At 34.9% G+C, this 15,651-nt stretch overlaps 1 protein-coding gene across 1 annotated transcript in view; it reads left to right on the top strand.

Moving 5' to 3' along the window:
* LOC129807686 (N-alpha-acetyltransferase 15, NatA auxiliary subunit) overlaps positions 1-4,703 on the top strand; it is a 38,705-nt gene extending 34,002 nt beyond the window's left edge. Inside the window, exon 5 of the mRNA XM_055857128.1 lies at positions 3,646-4,703. Coding sequence (XP_055713103.1) covers positions 3,646-3,912 — 267 coding nt within the window. The 3' untranslated portion in view covers positions 3,913-4,703. The remainder of the gene's footprint in view (positions 1-3,645) is intronic.
* The last annotated feature ends 10,948 nt before the right edge of the window (positions 4,704-15,651 follow it).

Below are 15,651 nucleotides of genomic sequence, written 5' to 3' on the forward strand. Positions count from 1 at the left end.
GTCACAAGAAGGAAGAATTAAAAGGTCTAATAGTGACCCCATTCGCGTTGGATTGAACGGCACATAATAGAGAGAGCGTGCTGATAGGAGAGCCAAAAACCTTTTGGCTAAGGAAGTCTGTAATGCAAGGTTAACATTAAAGTCACCCATGATAACGAAGTTGTCATAAGACATCACAAAATCAAGGAAACATTCAATATCTCCAAGATTTGTTACTGGAGGAGGGTTATAACATGTGAAGATATTAAAGGTGACACTATAAGAAATTGCACGGGCACCGACATACTCAAGCTTTCCAAATGTCCCCGAGCAGAGTACTGAGGAATTGAGGCAATTGCGGACGTAGATGCCAACACCACCTCCCCTTTTTTGATTAGATCTGTCACACCTGAGGAACTGAAAGTCCCGAGCACCAACAGACTCCATGGAGTCAGAGGAATCAAGCCAGGTCTCGGAGACACATAGCACCGAAATCGAAAAGCCTCGAAGAAGAGCTCGAATCTCATCAACATGGCGCCTGATGCTTCGCGCATTAATATGCGCAAGCATGCAAGCGTAACGAGTATCAGCAGTAAGCTTATTTAGGCATATAGAAAGAGAATTAGAATTAGAATCAGCGTAAACTAAATCATCAGGCTGAACCTCAGAAACTGCAGAAATGTCACTAAAGTTAATATTTAACAAAGAATTACAAGAAAAGCTAGAATTCAAAGAGTTAGAGAGGGATGACCCACTATATAAACCAACAGAGGAATCGCCCCGAGTTTCAGAATATCCAAGTCTAGTTTTCCGATGGTCCAGCGGCAATTGGAAATCGGGAGTCCGTGTCAATATCAGTTGTTGGGGCACTTTCTTTGATTCCAGGAGTCTTTTTTCTTGCCCGAAAAAGAAATGGTTTCACCAAAATCCCCTCCTCCCAGAAGTCAGGAGAAATCGCCTCCCCAAACTCAGCATCTGTCAACTCCACGCGAAAAGATGCACACTTTTTAGATGCAGGGGCTTTAGAAGTCAGGCAAATACATTTGGGGGTCCGACCAGAAGAAAGTCGCTTCGATAACTCTCCACGCAATTGGTCCTCCGTAACCTCGCGAGATAACCGAGACAAAAAAAGCCAACGATAATTCCTTGCGATAGGCAAGGCATTAGCCATTTTGGCCCGGCCCCAAATCACCGGCCTGGGATCCCGGCCACTCTGAGGAGGTTCACTGTTACCTTCCATAGCTACATCGACAACAGGTGAAGGTTCAAGACGTGGAGGAACTCCCGGAGGAGCACTAGTAGTTTTCAGACTGGGTATCAGGAGCTTTTCGCGCAGATTTTGCACTCCATCCCCGCAACTCGGAGCAACTCCATCACCCACAACACCAGAAGAGCGATGATTTTGGTCAAGCGTTTCACGCTCATTCAACAAAGTTGATTCCAACCTGTCCTCCAAAAATCGCTGGCCATTAGGGAACGGACCCGGAGTCATAGACCATGATCCGACGGAATCAAGCCTGTATTCAATTGCCCGAATATTGGTTCTGAGCCCAAGACACTCTGCCATTTGGTTACGAAGGTGCCTGTTCTCCTCAGCAAGAGCCTCGCAAAGACCCTCAACCTTGCTCAGGCGAGCCACCAAGGCATTAAGTGTCACATCAACATGCCCAGCACTATGCGAAGAGTCCCTAGACAGATTATGAGCGCCCGACAGATTCTGTCCAACAGACGAGCCATTCTGGCTATTATCCATGCACATTTTGCAATGCCAAGGAGTCGATCCGTACATTACTTCATTAATAGAGCTTGAAGTAAGCGGAGGGTCGGTACATTGTACATGGTATCGTCTTTTACAGGCCCCAGCGCATAAAATTCCTAATCCATGACGACGATCAATAACCGTCGCACAAAGCCCACAACGCTCAACAGCGGGCATTGCAAAATTTCACAATATAGGTGCACAGAAAATTGCCCAGTCACTTCAATTCTCGCACCACGCGCCCCACGTACGACAGAGCGGGAGCCAAGAGAAAAAGCGGGAAGCTGAAATGCCACTCCTAGAGCACACTAGATGGCGCAGCTCACCACCACGAACAGCACTAACCTAACCCAATCCCTGCAGCACAATCACAATTGTTAGGCACGATGAATGCGATGAAAATCGGCCCGAGAAAAACGAATATGCGGCGCTGCAGGAGCCCCGTCAAATCAAAAACACTGCAGTGGGCTTAAGGGCTTGTCCACAATGCTTATGATTGACGCAGATGCAAAAAAACAGCGCCTCAGGAGTCACCAGATATGCCAGAGAGTCTTACCAGAAGACAGTCTCAGTCTCACCAGGAAACAGATGCAAATCCCGCCACTACTGACCCACCAGAGCACTGCAGTGGGTTTAAAGGCTTCTCCACAATGCCAGTGATAGTTCAGAGTGGATAAAAATAAGAGGCAGGAAGCTTTGTGGGTCAACTACAACCGAGCACCTCAAGATATCAATCCTCAGGTCCAGGATCCAGCAGACGACGGCCCCAATAAACACCCAGGAGATAAGAATCAGATATTGCCGTTGATAAGCAAACATCCACTCATCACAGGTGAAGATACCTCCGGTCTTAGCGCCTTACAACGTCTATGAGTGCAGCACAGGTGTGACAGAAAGGTATATCAGTCAGTTTTGAAGATTGTAGCCACGAAAATAAAAAACCTCCAATATAAGAGATATTCCGTGGCCGTCTCCAAGATTTTTCAATTCTCAAGTGATCTAAAATCGGGACAAATATAGGCAAATATGAGAAAAAATTCTCAGCCAGAAAATAAAAACAATAGGGTACTTATCTTTCAACTGTCAAACTCTTTAATCTTTAATCTTTTTTAATTTATTTTTTTTTATTTTTTTGTTATATTTACTTGGTAACCCTTTGATTTCTATTAAATTATTGCCAATACCACGTACCTCAAAGCAAGTTCGAAACGTTTCGGAATAAAATAGAAAGTCTGCTAGACTTTCTATTTTAGTCGAGACACAAATGGGAGTATTATAACATCTAACTGGGAGATTTTATTCAGATACAAACCTCAAGGGGAGATTTTCCAAGACTCGCCGGTGCATAGCACAGTAGGGTGCATTTTTAAAATACCCTCGTTTAAAAGCAGGCTTATTGTTCAGTTACATAAATTTCATTTCGATTTTTATAAAAAGGCAACATTTTGAAAGGTTGCAGTGCAATTGCCTGTCTTGTACGGGACGGTAATCTACTAATTGCAGAGAGCCTGGAAATTTTGAATATTTGAGTTTACGTTTAAGAAACTCAATTGATGTCAGGAAACTGATTTCAACGTTCAGCCCTCAAAATTTTACTCATTTCCACGCCTTCAAAGTTGTAAGCACTACAATGTCGCTGTAAAGAATCTCAGCTACTATAAAGTTATCTGGGTTTATCACTAGTCTTTGTTATGATTTGCGAATAAGTTCAAAATTCTTCTGAATTTTCCTTCGCTAATTTCTTCTTCGAGCATTGTAATGAAATTTTTTTCTGCAATGTTTTGATGAAAAAATCAAAAGTTGGAATAATTTATTGAGATACCGTGGCAAAAGTCCAATGAATACTGATTGTTGCTTCGTGTGTTTTCTACCTTTCTTTTTTTTTTTGTTGTTGTTGAACCTTACAGGAGTGCACCAGAGTGTTCAATAGTTTGAATAATGGTGACTTTGGTGATGCTGATTGTGTGGCAGAATACAAGAAAAAGTGTTCACGTCAATTTCCCTATGCTTTTATCTTCAAAAACATCCAAACCCTTTCGTATCTGCAATCTTTAGCTGAAAATCATATGGAATCGTCTGTTATACAATCACATGAGTGTTCTCAAACATCCCCAACCCCCATGGCTCAGGCCGCGACACAACAGCATGAGCAATCGACGAGTGAATTGAAATGAAATCGAAGAATATTTCTTATACAATACATACATAATTTATGAATATCTTTTTTTCATGAAGATGGAAAAAAAAAACAACTGACTATGAAGTTTCATATTTCAAGAGGAAGGAAATAATTGGAGGAAGAGGAAAACCAAATTGCAAATATTTTACAAATAAAAAAAGAAACAACAGAAAAAAGTGAGAATGGGAATGATAAACAGAACCAGAAGATTTGTACACAATTGGTGAGTAAATTGGCATAAATTATATACACAAGAAAAAAAAGAATTAAAAACAAGGTTTTTTAAAATGAGAAATTAATAAAAAGAAAAACTAATGCGTAGAATTAATTTAAAATGAAAAATCGCCACAATAAGGGTCTAGTCTATAAAATACTAGAGATATCGAATCTTCAAGGATAAAAGCAAAACAAAAAGGATTTCACTTTTTGAAGACTCAAAAAAAAAAAAACAAAGGAAATATCATTGAACTTAAAAAAAAAGTTAAACAATATCGAAAATTTGAAATAAAGTTTTTTTAATGTCGAAAATCATTCACATGTATTGTGTGAGAAGAATAAAGAAAAAAATAATGTCACTCCAAATTTAAATTAAGAATTAGATGAATCGGTAAAGAAAACTTTTGTCATGCCCTTATAAAGAAATTTTTAATATTCATCTCTGACGATAAATCATTAGAAATGAATTTTTTTCTGGTGGAAAAGTTCTAATTGACATGATAAGTGAACATTGAAAAGTGTAATTAGGTTATTAATAAATTGCCGTATAAATACATATTTAGGATCATTTGCACATTGTTTTCTTTTTCCACTGCAACAAATTGCGGAACCTGTTAAAAGTTTAAAATAATTTAAATTCATGATCATTGGTAAGATTAGGACTTTTTAGTAAGTCAAAAAGATCATTGGAATATCGTGTCCTTTTTATTTTCTTTTTGCTAAAATCTTACATAATGATTCCTTGCGTTAAGTTGACTATAGTGTCGAATATAAATATAATAATTATGTCGCCACTAACTATTGAACTGTTAGACTCCAAGCTGCATTTAGGAATTCCAGGTGAGTACGCATCATTAAGATTAAGAAGAGGAGGACTGAGAAGTGTATAATATACAAAGTTTTACATGGAAAAATACAGAAGGAGTAGACATCAGTGTAACAACACGATCAGTAAGATATTAGACATTACTGTTCGTTTTAAGTGTTTACTAAACGTTGTACATGCAACGTAAGGATTTTGAGTCTCGTGATCGTTATGCCCTGGACACACTTACGACTTAAACCGAGAGACGACTTAGTGGAAAATGATGGGAATGAAGTCTAAGCATTATTTAGAATATAATTACGCTAAGCCGTCTCTTGGCTAATCTTTAGATCTGTCAAGGCCCTTACGTTGAAACGTGAAGGTCTGCAAAGCTCGCAGTTAAAGCCGCTGGAGAGGAGGCGTGGAAAAAGTTCGGTGAAAAGCTGGAGCTCGATTACAGGATGGCAAACAAAACTTTCTGGCAAACAGTCTGAAGACTCAAAGGGAAGAAGAGCAATTCCATCCAAGGAGTAACATCCAAGGAAAGAAATCTTCTGACCAAAGAGGAAGAGGTCTTAAGTCACTGGAAAGATAAGATTTTTATTATCCCAATGTTCTGTTTTCTGGTTGCGTCTGCCGCCGTCTTACCATTACTGGTCTCACCAGGTAAACGGCAGAAACCCTGGGTCGCAGGCCGTATATGCCAACTCATACAATCGAGTGCAGATCAATCTATGTGAATATACAATGATTAAATATCTATAAAAGTAGTAAATATTGACCGGCAAGAAAACGGGAGACAGTCACAGAAGGAAAAACAGGTTAGGGATGAAGTGTCAACGGGCTCTGCGGGAGAGCGCGTGTTGTTGTCACTGGTTCAGTCGAAACGTGAGAAGTGACCGAAGAAAGAGATGCTTAAGTAGAAGAGAAAAATAAATAAATAAATCTATAAAAATGATAATGATGACTTTGTATAGAATAGATAGTAAAGAAGTCAAAAATGTGTAATATGAAATGTGAAATATGAAAAATTAAGATTGAAGGAGCAAAAATTAAAAATTGAACACGGTCAGTAGGAAAACCTCAAAGAAGTATAGGAATGTAGCGTAGGAATTATGAGAGAAAAACAAGACGACAGGCTAAACACGCCCTCTCGCCAAACACCACTATTCAGCACCAAAGGGCTAAAGAAGCAATCAAAAGGGGAATAGATCCAATACGGAAAGCTAAGAATGAATTTTAAGGAACGGGAAGGAATGAGAACTTCTTAGAATTGCTCAAATCTCAGCAATTCACTGACAATGACGTACCCACGAGTTGAGGCAGGGAAGAAAGTAGTCCTTCAGAGAGTGAAGTCCTGTATGTGATCAGTAAATTGAAGGATAGAAAGGCTGCAGAAATTACCGAAATACGTACTGAAATGCTGAAACTCATGTTTATAACGGGGGTTAGTTGACTTATACGGGCTTCAGACCTAAGGCTTAGCCATATGGCTTAACTGCTCTAATTCCTTATCAATCACAATTTTTTGGAAAAATTTAACTTAAGATAAGATTATTAAAGATAATTAACCTATTAAAGCGTGGAGTCGAATGAATTTCTACATGGAAAAATGGCTCTCAAATCTTAGTCGCAGTAGATAAAAAAAAACCTAATGCAGATTTGGAAAGGCCATTTTATTGTGATTCTTTATACCATTTCTTTGCTTTATTCCAATGGCTGTTTAGGAAACTCCCGTACCTTCTTAATTGCCCTAATCAGGTTCTGACGACGTTTTTCCATTTTTGCTTGAAATCAGGCAAACTTTTGGCTGGTTTAGCCTTTTTCATGAGATCCTCCTTCAAAATTCCCCAATAGTTTTCAATAGAACGCAGTTCCGGTGTACACTCAGTCCCGGGATTATGCACATTTTCGGGACCAAAAAAAACGCGCGAAATGGCATTATGCATCGAGAAAATTTGCATAACTGCAGGGGCTTTCTTTTGAATAAATCGGCCGTAGAACGAATTTCGTGCTGAGTAAAAGTAGTTCAAACAAAAAGATTCAATTGTTTAATAGAAATGCATTAACAAATAGTACTCTTTGGCCAGAGTTCTTCAATAAATGGTTAGAATATTTAAAAAATTTACCTTAATAAAAGAAATTAAAGTTTTATTCTGAAAAAGTAGCAAAATGTTTTCAAATGTCCCGCGTCGCAAAATAGTATACATTCAGGCGTATTTAAAAAATGAGTTCATAAATTGACTCCCAAGGGTAGGCAAACTTGCATAATTGTATGTGCATAATTCCGTCAGGTGCATAATCCCGAACGACATAATGCCGGGACTGAGTGTATTGGGCGGATTAAACTCTTTCTGCATATAAATGACTCTAATGTCATTGAACCACGCAATCGTATCCTTAGCGTTGTGGCTTGATGCTAGATCTGGCCAAAACAATATGGTGGAACATCATGGCTTCGATAGAGCGGCAGAAGACGTTTCTTGAGACACTCTTCGATGTAAATCTCTTTGTTCATGATCCCGGTCATGAAAAATTCTTGACATCGAAGACCACACGAGCAAATTGCCATCCAAACCAAGTATTTTTTCGGGAACTTGGTGTAGTTCTTGTATCGATACTTGCTGTGTACACCTGTGCGAGTCTTTGCCGTATAGTATTGTTGTCCAGGCAATTGGTGGAAGTCGGCTTTCACGATGGTTTCGTCGTCCATTAAAACACATCTTTCAAAACCTTTGAAAAGGTAATCATTCAGCTTTCTGAACCTTGTTTTGGCGGACTGTCATTGCCTTATTTGTACGATGAGGTGCAGGTTGGGCTTTATAAGTCACTAAATCATTCTTCTTCTTAATTTTATGAACTAGGTAGTGTGAAATACCCTTCTTTTGGCCACATCTCAGAGGGATAGAGAAGGGTTCCTCTTAAAGTACCCCAGCACACTTTTCTCCATGTCGAGGCCTTGAATTCCAGACATCCTACCACCAGCTTGCTTTCGGACAATCATCTTTGTATCCTTGAATCGCAATACTACCTTTCGGACTGTTGAGCGCGATTTTCCAGTGAGTTTTCCTATTTCTGCATAAGTCGCATTTGGATTTTGTAGGTAAATGTCAATTATCTGTTGTCGGATTCTCTCCATCTTCTTGAGATATCTCAACCAAACATAAATATTTTTTAACGAGAATGGTATCAAAATAAAACTAATAAAATGCACTAAAAATGACAACTGACAAACAAAAACTAAACAATAGTTAAAACTATCAAAATCATATCAAGTGTTGGGGAAATTCAAACGATTCCACGCTTTATTAAAATTGTCTCCATAAAAATGTAATTTTAATATGCATTAGATTTTCAAATTTCAATTTAAATAGAATAATAATTTAGTAATAAAACCTAAATTGACGCACTGAGAACAGTAGTTATAAATGCAGAGATTATTATGCCCAACGCACAATAACTTTTGTTTAGTAAACATGTTTTTGACATCTCGATGAGAGTGAGTGAGATCTAGATCTAGTCATCTCGCTCTCTCATAGGAAATTTTAAAAACATGTTTACAAACAAAAGTTATTGTGTGCTAGTCATTATCAAGCGATATATACTGAACGAGTTAATACATTTACACTCACTAACAATTTCTACAACCTCCGATTAGATCAATATTGCTTGTGTAATATTCTTTTTGTATATGAATCACATCGGAAAAGTCAGCACAATGTGAGATTTTCTTTTTTGAATACGATGGCAAAAAAATATTTGCATGCGATTGACATTCAAAATTCATTTTTCCAACAAAAGCAAATATTGTGAATCACACAAGGATATTATTTGTATTTTTTGTGTAGCATATGGAGTTTACATGTTCCCTTTTTTTCTGTAAAATCCCCGGAAAATACATCGTAATACAACTCAAGCTGAAAATCTACTCGAGTGATGGAAGTATATTTTCCGAAATTTGTTTTGTATTTTGGAATTTTTTTAAAATCATTATTAATTTCTGTTAATTGTGGAAATGGAAGACTTAATCTTGAGCAAGTTATGCTACTTATAAAACATTCAGTATTAATGTTGTGAGATTTTCGATGATTAAGGTGAAGTTTTTTTTTATGGTACTCTTGTATGTATCTTGGTTTAGTACAAATAATCCCTCCGCATTCTGATTACTGAACTGTGAAGAATAATAGAAGCTTTATTTCATTAATTTTTAAGCTATTAGCTAGTTTTCCCATAATTCTTCTATGATATCTTACATGGGAGTATGAATCCTTACAATTCTTATTTCTCTCTGCGGGTGGGTATATCCGACAATTATCTCAGCCTGACTTTCTTACTTTCTACTTCATAAATTATTATCCCATTAATTGCACTGAACTTATATCATTTGAAATTTTAATGATGAAATAATGAGAACATCTAGAGCACAAATTGATATTAAATAATGAGACTAATTCATGCATTTTTCTACTGATCGTCTTTGCTTTATGTATACCTAGTTTAGTGAAGTTAATTAAAAAGAAAAGTATATAATCCTAAGAAATGAAAATCCCTAACTCTATCAATGTTAGTCGAAGTGTATTATTTCGAACTTCGTTTATACATAATTTAGACATGAAAATTGTTGTGCTGATTGATTGAGAACTTTTTAGGGCGGAACTCGAGGGAACTTTAGCAGGAATTCATTTAAAATTCCCAGTTCAATTATGATTTAATGAAAAATAGATGATCCTGCATTGGAAAGTTGCAAAAATTCACAAGACTCATTAAAGTTAAAGCGTTTTTCTATTGATCAATATTAAAAAATATTTCTTATTGATCTCTATAGGGTGAACTGCTACTGAATTAACAGGGGTACAATTAAGTAATAGGATGGTAGTTTACCTTAGAAAAGGAATATTCAGTAAAGCACTATTTATTCAGAGCAAATACACTCAGTCCCGGCATTAAGTCCTTCGGGTTTATGCACCTGACGGAATTATGCACATACAATTGTGCAAGTTTACCTACCATTGGGAGTCAATTTATGAAATCATTTCTAAAATACGCCTGAATGTATACTACTTTGCGACGCGGGAAATTTGAAAACACTGCTTCTTTTTCAGAGTAAACCTTTAATTTGTTTTATTAAGGTAAAATTTTTAAATATTCTAACCATTTACTGAAGAACTCTCGCCAAAAAGTACTGTTTGTTAATGCATTTCTATTAAACAGTTGAATCTTTTTTATTTGAACTACTTTTACTCCGCGCGTAATTCGTTCTAAGGACGATTTACTCAAGTAGTGATTCCAACAACGGTTAACCGGTTTCGAAAAACCGGTTAACCGCCTTATTTTGGAGACGATGTCAAAACCGGTTTTTAGAGATGAAACCGCCCAAGGAGCATTTATCGCTATAAATGAGTAGAGATGTCTGACATCTATACGAAAATAATGGCGAAGACTTTACAAATTTCTTCTATATAACCGTATAAAAGAGGTCCATATTCGGGTGAATGCGGAATTTTTACATCCAAAATATAACAACTTTTTATTTTATATATAATCACGGCATTATGTACGGCAAAATGTATCGATTGACTGAACAAAATATAATCACCAGTAATGTCAGTATTATAACTATCGGCTGAAGAGCTGTCATTTCTTTGGAATTTTTCTTTAAAACTTACTCAAATATTTTCCTCGAATCAATTATTATTTGTCATCAACAATTCAGTAACATTTTGTATGCCTCGTGCACTTTTATCGCGTATGAAACTTTAATGCAATGAGTGTTTTCCGTTAGAGGATACAATTTTAGTGGATAATATTACATTCCCGACTTGAAATTCGTAATAGAAAGCTGGGAGATTAAAGAAAATAAAATTGTGTGGTTTTATTGCTTTTTCCAGCATATCATTAAAAAAAAAACTTATAGATCTCAGGTTTTTATTGAGTCTATTAATAGAATACATCACTTTAAACACAATTCTGGACAAATATCGGTGCTCGGCAATGTTTTTTGCATACTTTTTCCATTAAATTGAGTTTGCCATCACCTATTTTCTGTAATTTTCCACGCCATAATCCTATTTTAGTTCCGATAAAATAAAATTAAGATATTATAACCTGATAGAACAGGAAATGCGGAAGAAAATACGTCTTTACACATTTTTGTTATTTTATCTACATTATGTCGTACAGTATATTTACAATACAGATTCTTTACAACAATAATGTAACTACACAACATCAAGTGTCAAAACAGGTCAATTTTATGATTTTGGTGAACTTTTTCGACATTTCTGGGCACATTTTCTGCAACTCAGTTTTACAACAAATGATTAGAAAAGTGTGTTCTAACGCTTTCACACCCGCTATACACTGCAATTAAAGAAAGAAATTTTTAGCAAACAAACACAGTATTAATTGACTATTTATCCGTGAATTTTCCTTATCTTGCTAAATTTTATCACTTCTAATTCAGTACTCCACTCTACTGCTGACATTGATGCACTTTCATATTCTATTTTTTTGTTTAAAAAAAATAATTTTGACAATATTTTTACATGATTTTACAAAAACAACTTTATAACGAATATAGGTAGCGAAAAATCTTGGTACTATTTATCCAATATCCTTTTTTATATTTTTGCGAATATTATTTTTCTTCCATGATTCAAATTTTCCAAAAGTTAAGTTTAACAAGATTTAATTCGACATAGGATTTTAAAAATAAAGAGGAAAGCTCTTTCGTTTTGCTCGTTAAAACATTCTCTATAAAATTGTTTTTTTTTTTTTAAATTTTCCAAGATCTAGAGAATAAAATTTTTAGGTATAAGGGAAGAGCACCAGCGATCGACAGTGTTCCTCGGATCGTCAGGTTACTACCAGATTGTCGCACCAATTCAAATGAATTTTTAAAAATTATTAGCTACTTTTTACCATTTAACTCTAATAAGAATGCAGTGCATTAATTTGCATTTAATTTTTAAAACCAATTTTCCGTAATATACCTGATTAAATTTGTGACGATCCGAGGTACAGAGTACATCGTTGCAATTACATCTATTTTTTTATTAATTTATTCTTAAAATTTAAAATTCAAATGCGCAGATATAGTTAAATTAATCTTTAGTATACCTATTAGCAGACACAAAAATACCAAATAGTATTTTGAGGCTTATATTTTCAATTAAATTTCGAACATGTCTCTTAACATTCCGATCCGGGGTACTCTTCCCTTATTTCCTCGTTAAAGATTGTCAAAAATGACAACCAATTTATTCTAAAAAAAAAAATAAATAGTGTGAATCTGCATTTTGCATGAGGTTTTCCAAGGTACAATATTATTGGAAAAACACCCACTAATATTCTTGAAAACTGAAGTTTTCTGAATTATTTTAAATACAAAATAAAGTAATTAAATAAATAAGTTCTAAACTAACTGAGTAAAAGAATATATTTATGTGTTAAATGTTGCATCAAAGTTCAAGTTCTAAAAAATTGCTCAAAATTCCATAATCTAATCCTAAATTTGAATCCCGTTAAACCGGTTAACCGGTTTCAGACCCTTCCAAAACCGGTTAATCGCCTATCCTAAAAATCCGGTTTTTTGGAATCACTTCTCATAAGAAAGCCCCTACGGGTATGCAAATTTTTTCGATGCGTAATGCCATTTCGCGCGTTTTTTTCGGTCCCGATAATGTGCATAATACCGGGATTGAGTACCTCCTTCCCTAATTCACTGAAATTCATTTGTTGGCTAATCTTCCTGGCTTCCCCTATTTTATTTTTAAAAGTTGATCCAACTGTAAACATTTCACTGCTTTATCGAATTTGTGAGTCAAATGCTATGACTTAAAATCAAGAATCATTAATCTTCTTACATAAATATTATTCTTTAGAACTCAATCGATTTCTTAAGATGACAACTCTGAGTTCCAAAAAAAAAAACGGGAAATGAAATCAAACTGCAATGTGCCTTGTGATTAAACTTGGACTTTGTGGATGTCACATTGGCATCCGGACGTTGGCACATTTTCGCAATTGTCCTGCGGGATTTACAGTTGGTGGTCGTAAAATCTGGCAAACGGCGTAGAGATGCATTTGAAATGACGCATTTTGAATTCCCAAAGGGATTTCCATGGGACATAGACGCTTGTCTGTGGTTCTATTTACTTCTGCTTCTTTTTATTCAGCAAAACTCTTTCCTTCTTCAAGAGTTTCTAAAACTTAAGAAGGATTTTACCCACACCATTTCACTATACGATGCTTAAGGGAATTCTATTTTCTATCTTTGTCCAACTATATACCACTTCTTCTTGGCACATGAAAGTCACTGTTTGGTGGAATTGGGAAAAGAGTGAAAAAGAAATTCACAAGTTTTCAACCCGGAAATAAATTTTATGCATTAAGCATGAGGGAATAATGGGAAATTGTTCAAAATTCTTTTGTCTGGAGTAAAATTCTGATCTTTTTTTCCACTAACCTTACTCTCAACAGACCAAAGGTGTCGTTGTTCAGTAAAATCGTAAAATCATTTATCAAATTGCTTTGACGCATAAGCTTTTATTGTTCTTATAAAATAACAAAAAAGGTAAAAAGTCTAAGTTATGCGAAATTCACGAAATTAGGGTAAATGTCCTAATTCAAAACCATTTCCAGACGCTTTAACTTTGACAGAAGATTCAACACATTAAATTCATATCTTTTTCTAAAGAGAATTACATAAATTTTCTCCTTGACTCTTCTAGAATGTTGCTGTTTAGTGAAAATTCATTAGATATAAGTTAAAAACTTCTTAAATACAAGAAAAACACACAAGTGCAAAATGCTTCTATTGGAAACAAATTAATCCAAATGGAGACAAGGGAAAGTTTCTAATTGGAGACAAACAGTGTAAGTGAAAGTGCGACGAAAGGCTTACAAAACTTTCTTGAGTTGCTCTTGAGTGCAGGATTTGTTCTTATTCCTGGTCTTTTCTCCTTTCCCATCTGAAACAATAAGAAAATCTCTCCAAAAAATTATATTTCTGGGGTTTCCTATTGAAGCATTTGCTGACACTTCAGAAAAACCCTTTTTGTTCATGAAATAGGTAATTATTTCATTTTAGAACTTCACGCACTATTAAAAATAAAGATTAGCACTTAATTTAACTAAAATTATCCAGAAATATGACATAAATGTTAAACAAAACAAATAAACAACAGTCATCTCATTGTGTTTTCATTGGAAAACATGGTCGATCGATGAAAAATTCGATGGTGAAAAGGTACACTTTTAATTTTTCTGAGAAATTTACAAATTAAAATTTGTGAATATGAATGGATTTTCGCTTTATTTGGAGCAAAATTAATTAAATAATGAAACCGCGTGGTATTGAAAATATATGAATATAATAATTTAGTACTGTATTTATCATGAAAACAGTGACGTTTCCATTTGGAGTAGCGAAAAATTTTCATTTGGAGCAAGTTTTGAATAAGCTTAATTTACCCTATAAAAAGGCTGATTGCTTTCAATTTAAAAATATACTTCAGCCGAGGTGATTTTTGTTTAGAAAAGTGTATATGGAAAATCAATCAGAATTTTTATAGACACATTTCCAGGGGCCTCTCGACATTTATTTTTCCATATTCGTTTTTGCATAGAGGCACTGAAGACTAATGGCAAGTTTTTTCCTAAAGAGAATTGACTTACTAGTCTGATATATTTCGAAATTGTTCATTAAAAGCTATCTCAAAATACATATATCATATTGTTCGCCGAAATAATACAAGGATTACGAGCGAATTTGTTTAAGTTGCGGTGCAATATCTGCCAAATTTTGACAAGGAAAAGTTAAAAATTGCTTCACTTTTTATTAGGCTTGATGGGCCCCTGCACATTTCTACTTGACGGAAGATTTTATACCAAAATATGTACTTTTTAAACCTAAAGAAAAGCTTCAATTTGAAGATTTTAACCGGTTTGGCTTGGTTTAAGTATGAAATACGATTACGATTTATTTTTTATCGAACAAGAATAACAAGCTGATCATTTCCACCAAATATGAATTATCAATTAAATTTTGTGAAAAACAGCTGATTTTCGGTTTTTTAATTGACGCTTAATACCCTCTTAAGAGTATTTCATAAAGATGTGTGTATCATATGCATTATGAGAGTATCTCCTAATATGAGGAATTTCACTTTAAGAAAAAAATAAATAAAAATTGAAGAAAGAAAAAATAGAACAACGAGACATAAACATAAAATAATAAAAAAATTGCCCAATTTTCGATTTGTCCGAAAAAAACTTTCATTAAAGAAAAAAAGTTATTTCAAGTATTATTTTCATGTACACTAAGAAAAAAAATCCGTAGAGTTGAAACAACTCTATGGTTGAGTTGAATTAACTCAAAGAATATCGATGTAATTATTACTCTTTTTCGATGTAAAATTTCATCTCGACTGAAGTATATGCTTAAGTGTTTTCGTTTTAAGAATATACTTCAGTCAAGAAGATTTTCGTGTGACAAAGTTCATATGGAACATCAACTAGAAATATGCCTAACAGTGCTTCATGAAGACATATGCATGCATCATACGTGATATTTCGCTCGGAACACAGGGAACTTGAGGTCAAGGAAATATTAATAAAGAAAATTATAAAATAAAAAAAACAACATAAAATTGCAAAATTTATCCATTTTGGGATTTGAAAGACTCGTTTTAACTATAAAAAAGCATTTTT

Source organism: Phlebotomus papatasi, chromosome 3 (genome assembly GCF_024763615.1).
Source record: "Phlebotomus papatasi isolate M1 chromosome 3, Ppap_2.1, whole genome shotgun sequence".
NCBI classification, from domain to species: Eukaryota; Metazoa; Arthropoda; class Insecta; order Diptera; family Psychodidae; genus Phlebotomus; species Phlebotomus papatasi.